This window comes from Symphalangus syndactylus, chromosome 9, assembly GCF_028878055.3.
Source record: "Symphalangus syndactylus isolate Jambi chromosome 9, NHGRI_mSymSyn1-v2.1_pri, whole genome shotgun sequence".
NCBI classification, from domain to species: domain Eukaryota; kingdom Metazoa; phylum Chordata; class Mammalia; order Primates; family Hylobatidae; genus Symphalangus; species Symphalangus syndactylus.
In genome coordinates, this window is record NC_072431.2 from 91,661,256 (window position 1) to 91,684,066 (window position 22,811).

At 36.7% G+C, this 22,811-nt stretch overlaps 1 protein-coding gene across 5 annotated transcripts in view; it reads left to right on the forward strand.

Annotated features, from left to right (window-relative positions):
* VPS41 (VPS41 subunit of HOPS complex) overlaps nucleotides 1–22,811 on the forward strand; it is a 213,798-nt gene that overhangs the window by 95,231 nt on the left and 95,756 nt on the right. For 4 of the 5 annotated variants that reach the window (XM_055293371.2, XM_063609643.1, XM_055293370.2 and 1 more), the window contains 2 exons: nucleotides 11,632–11,706; nucleotides 20,679–20,741. In XM_055293371.2, coding sequence (XP_055149346.1) covers nucleotides 11,632–11,706; nucleotides 20,679–20,741 — 138 coding nt within the window. The remainder of the gene's footprint in view (nucleotides 1–11,631; nucleotides 11,707–20,678; nucleotides 20,742–22,811) is intronic. The other variant, XM_063609641.1, reaches the window with a different exon arrangement.

Sequence of the window (22,811 nt, forward strand, 5' to 3'; positions counted from 1 at the left end):
GGACTCCTCCTAGGTACTTATTCAATTCTAAGTGTAATTATTAAAAAATCTACAACCCTCAAACTGTAAATATTTTAACTTGGTTTTGAATGAGAACAAAAGGGGGAAGGAAGATGAGTTGCTGCCCACGCAGTGGCAACTCTCAGCTGTTCTGGGGCAGGAGAGCTAGGTCACCTGAGAAACTTGTGTACTTCCAGTACCGGAGTGGTGAACTGGACCAGAGAGTGGGTGGGTCTGGTCCTTTTCACTATCTGTTCCTGGTATGAAAACATTAAATGGTTTTACTGTTTCAATGAAGGAAGTCCTCTCTTCTCACTTTTAAGTGAAAGCCAGCAGCCTGTCTGGTAATTAATATGATACATTTGCTAATGGGGACTGAAATTTTCAGCGTCTTAATTTTCATTTCTTTCGTTTTACATTTAATGTTTACTTTTGCATTACTTTGTTTTAATTCTGAACTAGTTTTTCATCATATGTTTAGTAATCATTGTTTGTTTTTTATGTTGAACATTTAAAAATCTTCATTTACTTAACATTTATAACATATCCAGAATTTAATATTGCTGTGAAGTCAGACTAGGCATGTATTCATTATTTTTTCTTGTAGGATTTTTGTTCAGTCTCTTTCCTAATATTTGCGATGATTGTTCACTTGAGAGCTAAAGTCTTCTCCCCCATTTCCCTAAGGGGAAGCATATTGTAATAACTGTCATTAAATAATTTCCCCACAAATAGTGTGCAATGGGTTCATGTTTTTATAGCCTATTTTTGGTGGGAAGGAGTACTGATGTGCTAGGTAAGAATGATGGATTTCGCTTTTGTCGTTGGGCCCATAAATAACAAAAATGTAACAAAAAATAAAAACATAACAATAGTTTGCTTTTTTTTACTCAACAGTGTTTATATAGCTCGTTGTTGTCAATGCTGAGGGAAAAGAAAGTTGGAAGGAAGCAGTGGTCAGCAGCGTCAGTTGTCACAAAGCAGTCAAGGATGGGAAGGCTGAAAGAATTCCCCGTTTGCTTCAGCCTCTGAAGTTCTTGGCAACCTTAGGGAGAGCAGTTGGTGATAGAAGGGTGGACAGCAGCCAGCTGCCATGCTACTCAGGAGTGACAGTGATGGGAGGCCCTGGAGCACTGAGTGGATGGCTGTCCTGGGGAACTGGCTGGAGCCCTTCCATCTTCCCTTTTGCGTTTACTGAACCTATATTGTGAGACTTTCAAGAGAGCTTCATGAAAGTTCTCCAACTTCAGGATTGCTTGTTTGATTAATATATTCTCCATCTTGAATCAAAGAAGGGTTTAGTGCTGGAGAGGAAATCTTAGAGCAACTGAAAAGATTGGAGAGTTTATAGTTAAAGAATATACTGTTCTGGCTGGGCAGAACAGTGGCTCACACCTGTATAGTGGCTCACACCTGTAATCCCAGCACTTTGGGAGGCTGAGGCGGGAGGATCACCTGAGGTCAGGAGTTCGAGACCAGCCTGGCTAACATGGTGAAACCCCGTCTCTACTAAAAATACAAAAAAATTAGGTGGACATGGTGGTGCATGCCTGTAGTCCCAGCTACTCAGGAGGCTGAGGCAGAAGAATCCCTTCAACCAGCAGGCAGAGGTTGCAGTGAGCCAAGATCACACCACTGCACTCCTGCCTGCGTGACAGAGCAAGACTCTGTTTCAAAGAAAAAAAAAAGAATATGCTGTTTTGGTTTTAAAATAAGTCAGTGAGAAAATAAGTATTTGTATTTGTATTTGTTTTTGTTTTGTTTTGTTTTGTTTTGTAGATGTATAGAAAACCTGCGATTAGGTGTGTTTTTCATAGGCTTCTTAAATCCAGATGGAGGTCTTGCTTCCTTCCTGGGTGTATCATCAGTGGAGAGTAAAATAAGCAGTAAAATGAGCTTTTCCCAAGTATGAAAGAACAGACATTTGCTTTTCACACATGGAGTGTAAGTGTGGCGTGCTTGCTAACTGTGACTAAAGAGCATGAAGCTGCATAGGCAACCATGTGGATGTTGGGATTGCTAACTAGTGGGTCTCTGAGAGAACGAAAATGAAATCCTGGCTTCTATTTCTTATTCATTCCTCTCTGTGTCCATGGGGATGCAGCATTTTTGAAGGAATCAATTATCCATTTGTTAGTCAGAGGAGCCTTACAAATTATACATTAGCAGATTGATTTCTTGGGTTCACTGTTGGGGGACTGATAGCTTAAGGTGGGATGATGAGGAGTGTCAGGGGAAAAGAAGTTGCCACAAAGAATACCATTAAAAGCAGCTTTCAAAATGACCGTGAATTTATTCCTAATTAAAGAGCTGACATAATCCATACTAAGTGTATTTATTTCAAGCATCTTACAAGCATCTTACATTAGGTAATTGATTATCACATGAGGTGTACATGTTGGTAATTTTGCCTTTTCTTTAAATTTAAGAACTTGAGACCACCTGTAGTGGACTTAGATTTAGAAGGTATGTGCTGGTCCTTGCCCCCTCCTGCTTACTCGGACTTCTTTTTTTATTCCATTAAGGAAACATTTTTGTATGTTCTATAGTGTCAGCTTGACATTATTGATTTTTGAACACACTCACTTATATTGTCCAGAATTCCAAACATGTCTCCATTAGTAATAAAATTGTAGCTAATGGAAAATACAGCTGAGGCCATTTCTCTCTGGTCTTCTTTTCTCTGGTCCCTTTCTCTTTCCCACATTTATGCCAGTATTACATCTTTGCAAACACACACCCCAAATTGTATGTTTAGATGTGATGCTTTCTGCTTATTGCTGTTACGGTAAAAGGTTTAGGAAAATCAGTCGTTTTAGCTATGCAGAGTCTTGTACTGGAAGGTTTCCCTCTATGCTTGGGAATATCTTGTACCCTTTCTCTCTTTCCTTTTTTTTTTTTTTTCCTGTTGTTGCTGTTTGTTTCTTTGTTTTCAGTATATAGAAATGGCAGATGTACGTAAGGCATTTGTTTCTTTTATAGGATTATGGATGCCAGGCTAGTTGCATGCAACATTGACAGTTGTAATATTGAAATCCTCTTGTTTATTTGTTCTTTATTAAATGTTATGGAACTATTATGGAAATGTAATGTGCATAGGGATGGTACTCAGTTATCACTCAAAAATATGCGTGTAAGTTCCTGGAATCATGGTTTTAAATATTATGTTTAATATCTGGTTTCTTTTTGTTTTTAGATTAATGAATTTGCTACCTTGCCATATTTTAAAAACTATCTTCTGATTAGAAACAAAATAAATATATTTTTTGTAGAAATCTAGTAAAGCATAGAAAGGAGTAACCCAAACATTAATAACTTAGCACTCAGATATAACCAATGCTAATATTTGGGAGTATCGGCTTCCAGTCACATAGGTGATATACAAATACTGTAAGTATAGTGATACTTGGTTAACCTGGAGTTAACCGAACTTCAAGGTTTGAGAGCACAGTTCTCCCGACAGCCAAATCTACCCAAGACTTCTGACATACACTGCAAGTTGTGGGGATTCCCAAAACCACCCTCATGTTTCATGGGTAGGAGACTCACAGAACTCCCTGAAAGCTGTTATATTCATGGTGCTTTATTACAGGGAAAGGATACAGGTCAAAAATCAGCCAAAGGAAGAGAGAACATACAGGCTACAGCATGGGATGGTTTCAAATGTAAAGCTTTCATTGTCCTCAGGATGTGCTACCTTCCTGGTATAGATGTGTGCTAACCAGAGAAGCTCACTTGAGCCTCAGTGTTCAGGATTTTTATGTAGACTCTATTACACAGGCATGATCGATTGAGGGTTATTCATGTGGTTAATCTCAGCTGCCAGGTTGACTAATACCACTCTGACTCAAAGCCCCCACCCACTACATGATTGGTCTTTTTGCTTTGTCCATCTCTCACGCTAATACGATTGGGTATGGCAGGCCTACCCTAACGTCTGGTCTGGCCAGCCCCCTGCCTTTAACCTAAGATGTTCCTGTCTGTTACACAGAAGCCAAGGGCAAGGGCTGGACCTCTCATTGGACAAAGCCAAATACCTTACTACATAATACCTTTTCGTTAAGTTAATTTTTAAGAATTATCATTTAGATGCTTTGCTTTTAGAAATTTAGATAATTTCTATTTCTTAGTATCTTACAAAAGAAACTTGTTGTGAAAAGGCTTTTGTGAAATAATAATCTTTTTGCTTCTCTTTGGTCATAATAGGTAATGTATATTTTAAGTAATTTTGATACACATTTTCAAATACCCTTCAGAAACATTTTCCAAATTTGAATTGTTACCAGCAGTGTAAGATGAGTATCCTTTTTTGTGCTTCTTTGCCAAAACTACTGTTTTAAAAAGTTTGCTATTTCCAAAGGTAAAATATGTTATTGTTTTGGTTTTCATTTTTTTTGTTTGACCCTTGTTCTTGTTTACCTGTAATTTATGCACATTGACTGTTTACTTGGTTGGATTTTGGTGACTAAAAAATTCAAATGTCTTCAAAAACCACTCCAAAGAAAATTTTAAAATGTGTAATAAGGTACAAAGATGTTTGCAGTCTGCATGACATTGGGTAAATATCCTTAACCTGTAATTACTTCTTATAAATCAGTTTAAAAATTATGGACATCTCAAAAGTAAAATAGTTTCTGCTTCTGGATTCATTCTTAGAACTAATAGCTTAAGACTGCAGTTTTTACTGATGTATTAACTAGCTTTTCTCTCCAATTCTCTTTAAAGTGACCCAAGAAATGGAAAATATTTATACTTTCACTTTGAAACAGAGAAGGGAAAACTGTAGTAAATAATCAAGTACTAAATAATGTGATTGCATTGATTTTGGGGAGTCATAAATCAAGTATAATTTATAATAATTTAAAGGTAATTGCAAATAAGATAAAAGTAGATCAACAACATCTAATTCTTGGGTAGAAAAGAAAAAAGAATTTGAGTAATATAGCAAATAATAAAAAATGAAATAGGGAAACATAAAAACTATAAAATAATATAGTAACTAAGCCAATGCTAAATGGATCAGATATTGTTACCATTGATTAAAGAAAAATAACCTTAGCTTTGAAGGACACATATTTTACAAAATGATGAAAGTGAAAAATAAAAATGTGAGCAAAATACACACTAAAAAGCCAAACAGAAATCAAGCATGTTGGCAGTAGAAATGTGACAAAAACTAGAATTTAGGGCAAAAGAGCATTAACCAGCAGAAGGCATAGTATATTGATTACATTTACAAGTTAAAAGGAAGATTGAGTATAATCATTATACCCTTTGATATGCCAAATTATAGGGCATCTAATATCTGGACCAAAATTCATTTGAAATTCAAGGATAAATGAACAAAACTACAATTAGAATATGAAGTTTTTAAAACTTGTTTTTAATCAGTCTTTGATAGATGAAGAAGAAAACAGTAAGTATATAGAGAAATTAAATAATATGAATAGCATGATTTTAAAATACATATTTTGAGCCTAAAATAGAGAATATGAATTATTTTGAAATTATATCTTAGGTTTACAAAGAGAAATTATTAAATTTCTAAAAATAGATATTATACAAACCACATTCACAGACCACAATACATCCACACTAGACTTTGTTAATAACTAGATTAATGGGCAAATACAGCATCACCATCCTTGGAAATGAAACAAAATGTTACTTTTCTCAAAAAGGAAATAATTATTGTAATTACACATTAACTTTTGTCCTTTGGTTTGTGACCAATGATAAAAGCATTTTATTATATGACTGACAAATGAGTCACTATAATTATTAGGCAGTATATTAATGTCTGGAAATTACAAGATGGTGAACAAAATTGTTGTAAAGTAAAAAGGGAAAAAATTAAGGAATAATAGTAAGAAATTAATAAAATAGAAAAATTTTATACTAAAGCAAATTGATGAAAGTATTGTTTCTGCAAAGAGGCTAGTACAGCTGATAAACACCTGATAATGATAATCAAAGAAAAAAAGGAAACACAAGTACTTATACCTGTAAGATATCTGTAAATTTGCAAATATGAAATAGGAAAAGTAATAGTACCTACCTTATAGAATTGATGTATTAAATGATGTATGTATAAAACTCATAGAATAGAGCCTGATGTGTAGTGACCATATAGTACATATTAACTTAGTAGTAATAGTTTTACTATTTATTCTTAGTAGTATTAATATCATCAGTATTATTAAAATAGTTAAAGAACAAAAAGTAAAATAAAAGATATTTTGATCACTAATGAATTTAAAATGTGCTATTTTTTTTTTCTTGGAAAATATGAATGACCAGATTAGAATGAGAACATTTGAGTAGCTTGACAATTAAAGTGGAAAAAAATGAAAAAAAAAATCTCAAAATTTAAGAAATAACCCATGAAAGATGTTGATCTCAGACATTTTCATGGGCCGGTTCTTTTTTATCTTCTTAAATTTTTAATGTTTATTTGTGAAATGTAACTTTACATAAAACGTGTAGTAAAACAAATTGTCACCATGCAAACAGTCACAAAACTACCACTCTGTTGAGAGTAAACCATGTGACCCTTCCTGATCACAGTGTTCTCTCTTCCCCTCAGAGGTAACCACTATACTGACCTTTATAGTAATAACTCTGACTTCTCCGTTTTATTTTACATCCTGTGTGTGCACCCCCTACACACTCTGGTTTTGCCTATTTTTGTATGTTGTGTAAATGGAATCACACAATTATGCATCAAGAATGAGGAAAGGATGCTTTCTGTGATTGCTGCTCCTTGAATAAAACTGTCAAAGGAATATCTAAGACCTCTCAGGGGAAACATATGAAACTTTATTTAGAGATACTGAAGAAGACCTAAATAAATGGAGAAATGTTCCATGTTTGCGGATTAGAAGATTCAATATTACAAAGATAACAAAGGGAGAGCTCTCAACATCTTACCATTAAGTGCAATATTTTCCTAACCATTCAGAAGATATTCTTTAAGAGACTGAGGAATTTTTCTGCTTGTGTGCTAAAAGTTTTCTTTTTTTAAATACCATGAATGGATATTGAGTCTCATCAAAAACTTTTTGTAGCCCTTGAGATAATTCTATGATTTTTCTCTTTTATCAATATAGAAAATCAGCGTTTATAGGTTAAATCAGCTTTGTATTTTTGGAATAAACTTGGATTTTCTCTATAGGCTGGCTTTGTTAATCGTTTCTTTAGAATTTTTTCATTTATGTTTGTGGGTAAGATTTACTTGTACTTTTTCTTTCTCCAATATTCTTACTGAGTTTTATTATTATAAGGTTATCCTGGTCTGGTAAAATGGGTTGAGGAGCATTTTTTTTTTTCTCTGGAAGAATTTATGTTGAATTGGAATTTTTTATTCTTTGAACATTCTCTCATGAAGTTAATATTCTAGTGAGTGAGTTTGAAAACAAATAGGTAAAAGATATACCAAGATAGTGGCAAGTGCTAAGGAGACAAAACAAAAGCAATGAGGAGTTATGAAATGTTTGGGTAAAATGTTGAACTTTTAGATTGGTTGGCCAGATCTCACTCAGAAGATGATTACCAGCACAGAGTAGGGAGAAAAGCATTCCAGGCACAGGGTGGACAAATGCAAAGGCCTTAAGGCTGGAGAAGCAGCAAAAGATCATCAGGACTGGAGTAGAGAGAACTGGGGGAGAGGGGATGAGGCCGGGCGCGGTGGCTCACGCTTGTAATCCCAGCACTTTGGGAGGTCGAGGCGGGCGAATCACGAGGTCAGGAGATCGAGACCACGGTGAAACCCCGTCTCTACTAAAAATACAAAAAAAAAAATTAGCCGGGCATGGTGGTGGGCGCCTGTAGTCCCAGCTACTCGGAGAGGCTGAGGCAGGAGAATGGCGTGAACCCGGGAGGCGGAGCTTGCAGTGAGCCGAGATCGCGCCACTGCATTCCAGCCTGGGCGACAGAGTGAGACTCCGTCTCAAAAAAAAAAAAAAAAAAAAAAGAAGTTGGAGGGAGGGCAAAGGCCAGATAGTTTAGGACCGTCAGGTCATAGTAAAAATTTTGGCTTTTTTCTTGAGATAGGAGGCCATTGGAGGGTTTTAAGCAAAGGAATAACTCTTATCAACCTGTTAACATAGTGTCACTGTGCAGGCTTGCTGAGAATAGATTTCTAGTAGAGTTAGGGCAGGAGAAAGTCACCTAGTTAGGAGACCATTAGGGTAATCCATATGAGAATGATGGACCAGGATAGCAGCTGTAGGGTTGGTGAAATGTGGTCCAAGTCTAAATAAATTTCATCAGAAGAGGTGATAGGAGTTGTGAAAGATTAGATATAGAGTGGACATAAAGACAGGAATCAAAAGTGGCTTGAAAGTTTTTACCCAGATCAACTAGAAAAAGGTAAGCAGAAGGCATTAACTGAGGTGGGGAAACCATCAGGAAGAGCCCTTTCCAGAGGGAATATTGGGATCTTGGTTTTGGATATGTTTTAGATGAGATGCATATTAGGCATCCAGGTACAGATATAAAAGAAACCATCTTAGATACTGGTCTGCAATAGGGAGAGGCCCCGCCTGGAGATAAAAATGTAGGAGTCATTCCATGGCCTGGAGAAAATATTATGTTTTGAGTATAGATGTAAAAAAGAAGAGGTGCAAGGACTGAACCATGAGATATGGAAGTCAGGAATTACCAGTGGTGCTACGTGCTTCAATTAGGTGAAGTAAGTTAGGATTGAACAAGGACCATTACGTTTTGTTGTTGTTGTTGTTGTTGTTTTATTATTATACTTTAGGTTTTAGGGTACATGTGCACAATGTGCAGGTTTGTTACATATGTATCCATGTGCCATGTTGTTTTGCTGCACCCATTAACTCCTCATTTAGCATTAGGTATATCTCCTAGTGCTGTCCCTCCCCCCTCGCTCCACCCCACAATAGTACCCGGAGTGTGATGTTCCCCTTCCTGTGTCCATGTGTTCTCACTGTTCAATTCCCACCTATGAGTGAGAACATGCGGTGTTTGGTTTTTTGTCCTTGCGGTAGTTTACTGAGAATGATGTTTTCCAGTTTCATCCATGTCCCTACAAAGGACGTGAACTCATCATTTTTTATGGCTGCATAGTATTCCATGGTATATATGTGCCACATTTTCTTAATCCAGTCTATCGTTGTTGGACATTTGGGTTGGTTCCAAGTCTTTGCTATTGTGAATAGTGCTGCAATAAACATACGTGTGCATGTGTCTTTATAGCAGCATGATTTATAGTCCTTTGGGTATATACCCAGTAATGGGATGGCTGGGTCAATGTTTAGCAACATTGGGGTCATTTGATCTCAAAATTTACAAGAATAAATACTTGAGAAAAGCCAAAGAAAATGTGAAAAATTGTGACTGAGACTTACTAGATATCAGAACATACTATGTACACCCTCTATAATTAAATCAACACTGAATTAATACAGAAATGGACAAAGAGACCACAACTGAAAACTCAAAATGTTATGTGAAAATTAGCTGGACGTGGTGGCATATGCCTGTAATCCCAGCTACTTGGGAGGCTGAGGCAGGAAAATCACTTGAACCCAGGAGGCGGAGGTTGCAGTGAGCTGAGATTGTGCCGCTGCGCTGTAGCCTGGTGACAGAGCTAGAATCTGTCTCAAAAAAAAAAAAAAAAAAAAAAAGAAAATCTGAAATGTGAAAGACTTAAATATAAGAATAAAGTAATAACCATCATGCAAAAAAAATAGGAGACCATATATACAATGTCTGGATAAGTATTATACCCCATACCCTAAAAATAGAAAAGAGCTCTTATAGATTGACAAAACAACAAACATGTTAATGGAAAAAAATGAGTAAAAGAAGTGAACAAGCAGTTTACAGAAGATCAAATTAATTGGCCAATAGACTTAAGAAAAATGGTTAAGTTTATTAATAGTCAGGGAAATGAATCAATGAATATTGATCACTGGCAGAAAAAAAGTGAAAAAAAAAAAACCCTTCTATTGCTAATAGAGGTACGTGGGGAAGAGGATTCTCTTACCTTAGAGATATGATTTTTTTCCCCCATAATGTTGCTAATGTGATGGCACAAATGGTTTCCATTCAGTGAGAAACATGTTGTAATGGAAACTTTGTTTATTTGCACTTGGAATGCTATTGTGTGGCATGCATAGCCCTTAGTAGCACTGTGGCTTTAGACCACTCATAAATTCTTGAAGCCTCATTTTCCTCATTGTGAGATGGAGATAACCAGCCTTAGCTGACTGCTTTCCTCTGGGGTTGAATAACAGATCTTGTGTATGCCAGGTCTTTGCAAAATGATATAATGTGATTTACAGAATATTAGGATAGGCCATGAGCTTTTCAATACCAGAGTCCAAGAACAAATTACATAAACATGTATATAGAAAGAAAATCTACTAAGTGTAACTTGCAGTAAAGAAGAGCTTTGTAAAGAAGGCTTGATGTCTTAGTTGCTTTCATTATTGGGTCTCAGTTTTCTGAGCATAGAACAACGCTGTCCAGTAAAACTTACTGCAGTGATGATGTTCTGTGATCTATATGCTTTCCAGTACTAGTCACATGTAGTCGTTGAACACTTGGCATGTGTTAGTGCAACAGAAGATCTGATTTATCGAATTTTAATTTAACTTTCAGTTTTAAAGGCTGCATGTGGACAGTACCGTATTGGACAGGAAACCTAGGCTGCACACACTTACTAAATTATAATTTGAGACAGCTTACAACGAGATGCCAAAGAAATTACAGTCAGAAGTAGGTGCAGTTTATATTTGCCAAGACTAAAATCGATATTAAAAAATATAGTTTGATGAACTCAAGATCTGAATAAGGAAACTATTAACAGAAGATACTCAATTTGAGGAAGGAATTTATTCAAAGACTATAGAAGTTGAACATTTAGACTTCTCAGCCAGAAGTCCAGACATGCTGGCCTAGGTGCTTTCCCAGATCAGCTTTTGCTTTCTTTGTAGATTCCTTGCTGCCCAGTGCAGTATTCTTCACTCCTCCCAGGTTGTAGCCCTGGCTCCTCTCTTTTCTCTGTTTTGATTCCCTGCTATGAGCTTCAGTTTATTCTTCTACAAAATGGATCAAATATCTATCTTCAAGGAACCTTTACTCTTCTAACATTCTAGGAACTTTAAGGAGCTAGCTTACTTTTCATGGACTGCATCTCAGAGGTGTCGCTCGTGTGGTGATTTAGGGATCAAGATGAGAAAGGATTTTGTAGCCAGGAGTCTCATCCTCCACGTTGAAATGTCTTTCCACAGCATCAATCAGCGGGTGGCCTTTTTGAGGTCTGGGAGCCTTGGTCTGCCCTGACCTTTGCCTGCTTGATCTGAGATATTTTTCAGTTGAAGATCCTACATTCAACTTTGCATATTTCCATTTATTTTATCATCAAGCCAAACCATTTTAAGGCTATTTTTTAAAAACTACTCTGCAAGCTCATGTTGTAGCTGCTATAGGCTTACTTTTCTTCTCCTAGTTTCTACTGTGCTTTGTGTAAGATAGTTGGAAACTGTCGTTATTTAAGAAGAAAACAAAAAGCTTACTATTTTACAAAGAGCAAAGACATTTGATTGTTGATATATATTTCCTGAAGTTTTACACATCTTTTTGTCTTTTTCGTTTTAGAGTCCTGTGAAGATAAATCAGATTAGCTTGGATGAAAGTGGAGAGCACATGGGCGTGTGTTCAGAGGATGGCAAGGTATGGCAAGGATGTGGTCATGCTGAGAGTTCTGCTGTGGCGCCAGCCCCAGGTGATCGGCACAGCACCTTGCTTACTATATACCTGCATTAAGACAATCTTGATTATTCTTCCTGAGTATTGAACTTGCTTCTGATTGGTCATAATTAAAATAAAATATATTTTGCACAAATGTGCCTTAGGAAAAGTAATTACAAGAATGTCAATAATGTAACTAGTATTGAGCTGATTAACAGCTGTGGCAGGGTGATGTGTCACCTTAATCATTACTACCATGCCACTTCTACTTCAGTGACTAGTCTGCAGTTCCTGCAAGACAGTAGTTTAATGCCTTTCTGCCATAAATCCACAAAATTGGATTTTGTGGGCATGATTTCTGTGGGCCAGTGGTTTTCATTTTCACACACAAGTTATGAATGTTTCTCTTGAATTATAGAATCTTTTGATAAGCAATCATAGTTTATCAGAAGAACAAAGTGTCTTACAATGGCCACATTAAATAAATGTAAAATCAATATATGTACAGTTTTCTAAAAACCTGGCGCCTACTTCCTTGACCAAGGACATACATCATTTGTGCAGTGTATAACTAACAATTATCAGTGCTTCTTGCTGATGTTGAGCTGTGACATTTAATGGTTGTCGTGATTGATTTTTCACTTATAAGAATGTCTTTTTTGTTTTTAAGTCGATGGAAATCTTCCCTAATGTTGGTTTGCAATGATAAAATTCTAATGCACAATGTATTTAAGCTACTTTTCTAAAATAACAGTTTGAGAGAGTGCATTAAGAATCATTATAGATCTTTACATATTCCTTACTGAGTAAAGCAGATTTCCTAATCTAATTTTGTATTTTTTATGTGCCCTAAATTCAGTGGGCCATTAAGATGAGTAAATTAAAAACAGTATACTCAGTGTAAAAGAGATATACCCATTTAATCTGTTAACAAAAAGCAACATGAAGTCTCTTGACATACAAGAATGCATTTTATATATCTAAGCCTAATGTTGCCCAAAGAGTCTTTTGAAACAGTAATTGGAACACTAGTGCTTTTCAAAAAGCACTGTCAAATTTTACAGTACTTTCAGAAATTCTGAGATTGTCATGATTATCAGAGAGAGATGAGGGAGGAGTTGGTTTGTGCAGAAATTGAGAAGAATTATCCACACCGCTGAAACATTTTTTGTGTTCATGTATTTGTAAAGAAAGATAATCTTCATTTTGTTTTCTTAAAAGTGAAGAATTCCTTTTGGGCTGTTATCAATTTAACCGAACTAATTTGTTGAAAGATAGTACTCATTTTTATTAAAAATCAGAAACGACTTTTTACTAAATACTTCATCTAGGAATTTTCAGAACTTTAAATATTGAAGAATTATTATTTAATGCACCAAAGTGGAATATGTTAGCTACTCCATCTGGTAGATAAGATGAACCTCACATTATCTCATGGTACCCTTCTTGTCAAACACCTTTGGTTTCCTATTTTGGTAAAATTTATAGCTGCCTATTTTGATGTGGAACCATGATATATTTTGGGAAATAATTTTCCCATATTTTTATTAACATTGATAGAATTGAAAATAAATCTTTTAGTACACATACTTATATGTAAGCTACCCCCTTACCATGGGTTAGTCAGTATTGTGAAAATTGAGAAGCTAGTATACAATGATCTGGTAAAGTGGTTGGTGATGATAAAAACATAAAGACATTACACAAATACATTCCAGATATCTAAATCTAATGCATCTTTAAATAGGTTTTGTGGGTATTTTTTCCTTTCTTCAGTGCGTTAAGGCTTGTAGATAATTGTTAGGTTATTTCAAGGGTAACCTTTGATATTTGCATTCAGTTTTCAAGTCATAATTCCAGCAGTTGTTTAAAATTTACTCCGTTTATTCAGCTGGTGCTCATTTTCAATCTTTTTTTGTCATGACTTTTCTACAGTTCTACATTTTGAGACACACACATACATCGTGTGTGTGTGTGTGTCTGTGTGTGTGTGTTCAGTTTCAGTTTACTGGCATATGTTTCTAGAAAACTTTTAGGATAAGTACATACAAGGTTTATTTTGGGATTTCTTGCATATGTTGCTTTCATATGTAAACTATAGTATAAAATTCTGGGTTGGAATATTTTCTGTCAAAATTTTGGAGATGTTGCTCCCTTTTTTCTGACATTTATTTGTGTAGACACGTCTGAAGCCAGCCTACTTTTGTTCTTTTCTAAAACCTTTACAATTTTTTTTTTGGTTCTGCCTTGGAACTTGGACTAATAGTAATAATTACAACAAGAACAACAACAATAATAAATGGTCTGTGTAATTCAGTTTGCTAAGTTATGTCTAGTTCTGGTCTCTTTTCATTAATTTTGTCTGGAGCACAGTCAGTCCTTTGATCCATATACTGAAGTATTGTTTTCATTTCAGAAAAGTTTAGTTTGGTTATAATTTTGATGATTGCCTCAGTTGCATTTGTTTTCATTTCTTCAAATTCAATAATATAAAGCTGAAGGCAATATCGCTTAGAGGCTAAGAGCATAGCTCTGTATTCCAGCTGCCTGGGCTGGCATTCCCACTCGCTGTGTGAAGTTGGGCATGTTGCTGGTCCTAGCAGTGCCTCCCTCTCCTCAGCTTGGCAGTGGGAGGCCCCTAAGGAGTGTTGTGAGGTGCAGGGAATATGGTGAGCTGTCAGTTATGTATTAATTGTTTTTATTGCTAACCATTCATTTTTAATCCATTGCAGTCTGACCTCTTCCTGTCTCCCATTCTTGTACCTGAACTTCTCAAGGCAAGAGGGTGAATGATTAAGCACTATTTACCCTTCTCCTCCTTTTGGCAATACACAGGTTGTATAGAAAATTGTTCATGCATATTGTGTGATGTCTCACACATGTACTTTGCTTTCTCATTTTTAGCCTTTTATTTCTGTGTAGTCAGGGAGAGTTGCTCTACCTGTTTATTCCTTTCGCTGATTCACTTTTCTTCCAAAGTCAGTTTTGTGTCTTACTACTTCCTGGAGTAGATTTTTATTGCATTTTGCATTTTTAATTTGTCTGAAATCTTTCCCAATTCTGTTTTCATATCAGCCTGATATATATTTAATTTTTAAAAAATTACAACTTTTTGGCCAGCACGGTGGCTAACGCCTGTAATCCCAGCACTTTGGGAGGCTGAAGCGGGCAGATCACAGGGTCAGGAAATCGAGACCATCCTGGCTAACATGGTGAAACTCTGACTCTACTAAAAATACAAAAAATTAGCCGGGCGTGGTGACGGGCCCCTGTAGTCCCAGCTACTCGGGAGGCTGAGGCAGGAGAATGGCGTGAACCCGGGAGGCGGAGCTTGCAGTGAGCCGAGATCACGCCACTGCACTCCAGCCTGGGTGACAGAGCGAGACTCCGTCTCAAAAAAAGAAAATAAAAATAAACAAATAAATAAACAAAAATTACAACTTTTTATATGCCATAGAGTGTCAGACGTGTGTTGTCTAGTGGTTAGCAGTGGAATTATCCTGTCACTTTTTAGCCTTGTGATGTCTGCTAAGTTATTTATAACTCTCTGTACCTCAGTCCATTTCCTCCCCTGTAAAATGGGGATAATAACAGTACCTACTTAATTATTAGAAGGATTAAATGAGTTAATATATGTAAATTACTTGGAATAGAACCTAGAGCAGAAGAATCACTGAGTAATTGTGAGCTATTATTATAATCATTGTCGTCGTCTTCCTATTTTTCTGCTCCAAGTTCTTAGAGGTCTCATTTTCTTATTGTGGTTGCCAAATAGTTTTCTAGTTTTTTCTTTGGTTTCTGGTTAATATTAAGATATTTCTTAAAGCGTGATTTTTCTCCCTTTGAGTCTTTGGAATGTTCTGCAGGACTTTTTTAATAGACCTTGGCTATGTTTTTGTTTGATTTGTTTATCCATTCCAGAACAGGGAGATCTCTTTCTCAACCTGGGTTAGCAAACAGATTCAGTGTCTAACTTGCCCTTGTTGTTTTGGGTATTTTAGAATCACCTTAGTTCAGTAACAGGGACCCTAAAATGAGCTCAGTTTCCCATAACTAGATGAAGGCAGCTCTCTGGGGGGAACTAGAGGCTTCTGTCATCACTCTCTGGTCTCTTCTGTCATCACTCTCTGGTCTCTGATAGTCAACCTGGGTGGAGAGTATGAAAACCAGCAATCTTGACTACCAGCGTCCGTTATCTACCACTGGAGATATAATGACAGTTCACATGTCCACCCTATTCTGATTTTTAATGTGTTGTTTGGAAGCGGAAGTTTGAGAGAGGCTGTTACAAGGGAAGTCTAACTGGGAAGGTGATATAGCACTCTGGCCAGCTCCATCCTCGTTTCTCTGCATCAGGGCTGTTGTCCAGTGTTCTGGTTGGCAAATACATAGAGTTTCATGCTAAAGTGGAGAATGATTACATCCCTTACTGTTTCATGAGGGTAAGTTTCCTCTATTTGGGGTAACAAAATGTGTACCACATACTTCTAAGGTACTCACATGGCTCTCTGGTTTGTAGCTAATGAGAATTCCCCCAGGACTTTGCAGGAGATTGGTTCTATGGCTCATTGTTAGTAATTTTCTCTTTTTCTTCATTAGGTATTTTTGTTAGCAGGTTCAGGAAAGTTGTTAGGGCTACTACAGGAGATACCATTTTCAAAAGGGTCCTCTCTCGTAACCGTTAATTATGTGATTCTTATCTGAGATGAGCTCTTCCCAAAAGCGGAGGGATTCCCTTCACAGATAAGTGTGATTTTTCACGGACAAAATGGCAAAATAAATAGGGAGAGAGAGGGGAAATAAATGAGAATTGTTTTGGATTTTATTAGCTTTAGTAGTATAATGTGTGAGCAGCTAGTTTGGCATGTCATAGTAGTGAAATGAACCAAAACATTGAAGGTTTTATAAATCACCCTTGTGCTGATACTGATAAAGCTCATGAGATTTGTCTCGTGAAGTTATATGTTTTTTATATTGAAATAGAATACAAGAACAGTTGAGGAAAATGTTGCTCAGTTAAACATCGTAATAGAAACTGACCAGAGAGTTCTATTCTTGATTTGCCACCTTCAGCAGTTATTCCTCCAGCCCCTACTGTGGGTATGACAGTGACATTTTTGCTTCTGGCGAATTCTCAAGGATAGTGATGTGTATCGGTGCCTGTTTACTATGAACTTGTTTGATTTTGTTCTCTTTTTTGTTTATTCCTCTTTATCACTATATTATTATGCCTTCAATATGCATTTTTAATTTTTAAAGGGACATTTATCCTCAGCAATTCCTAATTTAATTTTCAGCATTACATCCACAGTCCCGGTATTTATCCACACATTTACTGATCTGTCAGTCTTTTTCTACAGGCTTATGCATCATTTGTTTACGTGTCATATACTTTTCTGCATAATAGAAATCACTTTTTTCCTAAAATTTCTTTATTCCGTCTATAAGGCAGAAGGAAGTTTATCCATTTGAATGAATAATCAACTTCATTTGATTTCAATTTCTGTCATAGAGTGCCCTTAATTCAAAGTCTGATATTCATGTTCTTTTCAGTTTGGCACGTATTTAAGGCTTTTGAATGTTTTTTTATTGTTGTTCTATTCTACTCTTCTTACACTTTAGGTAAAAAGATATCTTTCTTTTTTGCAAATTTCAGTTTATCCTATGTAAAGATAACATGTAGAAGAATAGGATTTAGAAAATCCGGGTTCTGGTTCTAACTCTTCTGCTTATGATTTTTATGACCTTAGGCAAGTCATTTTTCTATAGAATCATCAGTTCAACAGGCATAATGGTATTTGCTCTGAGACCTAGCAGTTTTGCTATGAGGACCAAATGAGGAAAAGCAGAACATTGCCAATTGTGCAGACTTCAAAAATATCATTTCACCTCACCAGAAAGTTTGAGTTTGTTTGTTCAGGGTGGGATTTGGCCATTAGTTTCCAGGAATTTTAACTGTGCAGGTGTGTTTGAGAATCACTAAGGTAAAGCATTTTGACACATTTAGGGATGTAAGTTAGTAGCAGTATTATGAGATTTAGCACAAGACCATGCGGTACATGACCTTATTGTACTGAAAAGAAATAGATTATGTTAGAAGTTCAGCTTGCTAGTTGAGCAGGTGTTCATACTGAGGTAGCTTCATCAAGGTGGCCATTTGTTGATTCACTCCATTAAGATTCCTGTGGTTCAGGAACCTCTTTCTTTTCACCTCGTTTTCTTAGATTTGTTGGGGTCCATCAAGTTAAACTTCCCCAGGTAAAGTGAAACCCTGAATGCAGTGCTTTCCTTTTCTGCTTTTTAGCCATTATTTTATAAGATGTTTGTTATATTATACCATGCCTATATATTTCCATAAAAGTAATGACTTTATACCCTCTGAACAATGAGAAGCAGGTGATGGGGGGGCATATATATATTTGCCATGTCAAGAATACATTTCAAGGCCAGCCTCAGGAAAAATGAAATTCCCTCTGTTTTACATTATATTATCTCCTGTTTGTAGAACCCAAATAACAAACTTGGCACAAGTATTTGAAAACAGTAGTTACAAAATGAGTGGATGGTCCCCAAAACTTTAACTTCTAATGTATGAATCTATTTCCCAAAATTATAACATAAGTGAATTTCCTGCTTGGGGCTTAAAAGAATGAACCACTCAGAACTTACCAAGATTAAAATAAGAAGAAATTGAAAGTTTAAGTAGTCCTGTATTTATTTTTCAAATAGAATTTATAATTGGAAACCTTTTCGCAAAGAAACTATCTTAGTCCATTTGTGTTGCCATAACAAAATACCTTAGACTGGGTAGTTTATAAACAACAGAAATTTATTTCTCACAGTTCTGAAGGCTGGGAAGTCTAATTTCAAGGTGCCAGCATTTGGCATCTGGTGAGGGCTGCTCTCCTTGCTTCCAAGATGGCACCTTGTTATTGTAACTTCACATGGCAGAAGGGATGAATGATGTGTCCGTGTGTGGCAGAAGGCAGAAGAGCAAAAGGGCTAGCTAATTACCTCAAGCTCTAGCTAGTTACCCCAAGCTTTCTTATAAGGGCACCAATCTCACCTATGAGGGCTCCACCTTCATAACTTAATCATCCACTAAAGGCCCTACTTCTTAATACCATCACCTTGGAGGTTAGGTTTCAACACAGGGAATTTGGGGAGAACACATACATTCAGACCATAGCAAAGCCATGAGACCTAGATGGCTTCACCAGTGAATTCCTACAAAAGTTAAAGAAGAATAATACCACTATACTAGAGACTAGAAAGACAGTGAACACATTCCAATGTTGGGAAATAGTTCTCATTGGCTCTAGTACTATTTGTCAGCTCCAAGCATTTGAGATCTCTCATGCTGAGAGTATAAATAACCATCACTTTGGAGGTTAGGTTTCAACATAATGAATTTGGGGGAACACAAACATTCAAACATTCTCATGGTGAGAGTGTAATTAATTTGAAACCACTTTGTGAAATGGTTTGCCTATTAAATGTGAACATGCACATAACCTGTGACTCAGCAATTCCATTCCAAGTTATACACCCTTCATAAATATGTATATAAGTCCACCAGAAGATTTGCAAAGCATGTTCTTAGCAGCATTATTCATGATAGCCCCAATCTGGAAACAACCTAAGTGGTCATCAGTGGAAGATGGATATGTGAATTGTGATATATTCATACATGAAATAATACACAGCAGTGGCAAAGAACCAACCTCTACTATATGCAACAGTGTGGCTAAATCTCACAAAGAAAATGTTAAATAATGAATGAAATTAATCAGTGAAATAGAATATGATTCCTTACTTACAAAATTCTGACACCAGCACAACTTATCCATGCCAGTAGCTTTGAGGGTAGTGATTAGTTGGAGGGTGTTATTTACTGGAAAGGGAAACAAAGGAGCTTATTGGCTTCTATTTCTTGATCAGATTGATGGTTACAGGGATATGTTCATGTCATAAAAATTTGTCAAACTATAAATTTATGATTTGTATTCTTTATAGCATATAGTGTTTTATATTTCAGTTTTGTTTTTGTTTTGTTGTTGTTAAGTAAAGCACTTAGAAAATATACTAAGTATAAATAAAGTAGCCTGGAACAACTTTAAGGGAGACACTGATAAGCAGGAACTTAAATCTTTCATTTCTATGTTCTCAATAGATTCAGCATAAGTTGTGAGTGAAGTGCAGTTCACCTAATCTCTTACCACACTGATCTACGTGGTTGGTTTATTTTATATATATGAGAGAGACTAAAAAAAACTCACCTTTCCTTTAAGGGATGAAAAAATAGTTCCTTTAGGGATAGCTTATGGAAGTTTATAAGAGAATATTAATAACTTGTTCAAATCTGTTTCGTTGTTTTAATGGCATGCATTTAATACAATTTGTGGTGATTGAAGGGAACTCTATCCATGGAATGCTTATGAAAGCTTAATTGCAGTAAAGTACCCTCACTCTGATGGGATTTTCTTTTTTCTTTTTTCCTTTTTTTTTTTTGAGACAGAGTCTTCCTCTGTCGCCCAGGCTGGAGCGCAGTGGCGCAATCTCGGCTCTCTGCAACCTCCGCCTCCCAGGTTCAAGCAATTCTCCTTTCTCATCCTCCTGAGTAGCTGGGACTACAGATGCATGCCACCATGCCTGGCTAATTTTCATATTTTTAGTAGAGATGGGGTTTCACCATATTGGTCAGGGTGGTCTTGAACTCCTGACCTTAGGTGATCCACCCACCTCGGCCTCTGCCTCTCAAAGTTCTGGGATTACAGGTGTGAGCCACCGCGCCTGGCTGATGGGATTGTTTTCATTAGATATTCAATAGAGGTCATGGGGCCTTAGGATTATTAAATGTTCTACTTTTCTTATTGATAGTATGTGTTCATACTGACTCAGTAGCCTTCTCTATTGCTGTCATGGTGAACTGATACAATCCATTTTCTTTGTAGGTGCAGGTATTTGGACTGTATTCTGGAGAAGAATTTCACGAGACTTTTGACTGTCCCATTAAAGTAAGTATTCAGCAAGTTTTACTTTTTCCAAGAGTTTTCTCAAGTAAGGCAATATGGATTACAGTAATTTGGACATTACCACTTCTGTATTAATTTTGTCAATAAGTGTCTGTTCAACACTTCAGATGTACTGGATACTATTTAGATGCTGTGAAAGAAGACAGAATGTGTATTTTGTGATTGTGATCTCAGTCTGTCTTCAGGGGTATTTTATTATAGTGAGTGAGGTCATGCACACATACACACACACGGTCTGTGATAAAAGACTCAAAGAGGTAGAAATAATATTAAGCATTCCAAAGCTGAAAGGAATCACTTTTAGCTGTTCTTGTCAGTGATGGCTTCATTGGTGGAGTGATGTTTAACTTGGCTTTAATAAATGGAGAGGGACTGATGAGAGAAGCTGGTTTTCCATGTGGAAGAACAACATAATAGAAATGGAGAGGCTAGAAAGTTCACCTTGTGTTCAGGAAATGGCAAATAGTCCAATTTATTTGGTACATAAAAGAACTGATTTCACAAGAGAATGTGGAGGAAGATTGGGCTGGCTTTACATTCAGGCTGAAGAATTTGGACTCCATTTGTTAGATAACTAGAAATTACTGAATATTTAAGAACAAAGTAAATAAACTGAGCTAAGCTTTAAGAAAATTAATACGGCGACTGTATACAGTATTGATTGAAGGACAGATAAGAGTCAAGAGGACTAGTTTTAGATAAAAATTATGGTAGTTGAAGTGTCTATTATAGTTGTTGAAGGAAGAGGTCATTTATTTTTTTCACTTGTTTATTCAAACATTTATTGACCAGCAGGTAAAGGAGAGATAGGGTCTGATGTTATGTTTTAAAAAGTTGAATTTGCCAGAGTGGAGGGTGATTTAAACAGGAGAGTGATTGGGGACCAAAGACAATTTAGAAGCCTAATATAATACTCCAGGCAGGGCATTACAGGATCTCAATGAAAAGAATGATAGTGAGTGTTCAAGATGGAGTGGATGAAATTTATTTGGACAGCTTGTGCTAAATAGACTTAGCGAGCCTTAGTGATGGCTTGGATGAGGGTGATGAAAGACGGAAGAGCTCAGGGTCAGTTCAGGTTCTCACTTTGGGGATGGGGTGTGGGATGCCATCAGTTGCAGTAGGGTATATTTGAGTAAGGACATGGCTAGTTTGGTCCTGAGTTTAGGTAAGTGTAGTACATCAGGTAGTACATCAAAACGGAGGTTTTAGAAACATGAATATGGGCCTCAGGATGGAGACTGGCCCTTAAACACAAACGTGATAACCATAGTTGAATAAGGTGAAGCTATTTTTAAAGATATTATCCAGTTTAGAGCTGTAGAGTGAGAAGAGAAGACTGATGGTGAAAATCTGGAACACTCTAACTTGAAGACTCAGGCTGTGGAAGAACAAACAGCAAAGGAGTCTAAGAAGAAGCAGTTGGAGGGACTGTAAGGAATCCCGAAGAGTGGTGTCAGAGAAGCCAGGGGAGAGAGGGTTTCTACAAGGAGGAGTGGTCAGCAGTGTCAAATGCAGTGTGGAGATTAAATAGGGGGAAGGACTGAAACAAGGGCATTCTACCTGGTAATTATGAAGTTACTGGTGACCTTGCTGAGGACTCTTTTCAGAGCAGGAGGGTCACTATACATGAAGGAATAAATTGGAGGTGAGGAAGTAGAAACAGTCAGCAGAGACTCTTCTTTCAAGAAATTTGGTAATAAAGAAGAGAGATCATCTGGTAGAGAGAGGGGCCATGTCCTGGGAAGGTTTTTGCCGATCATGTTTTGGTTCATGGCAAAAACCAGTAAAGAGGAAAAGATTAAAAATAAAAGACAGTGCTTCTTGGGGCAGCACTAAGCAATGAGATCAACAGCTTAGGTAGGGAAGATAATCTTGGAAAAGAGTCCTAGACCCTCTGCCTGTGAAACAGGCATGAAGGAAGTGGACTGAGCCTAGCTATTGCAGGTTAGACAGTGAAGGAGGAGCACTTGTGGGCAATGACCGTAATGGCTTTATTTTCTTACATCTGAAGGGAAGAAAAGGGTAACATAATGTGTTTGAGGAGCAGAG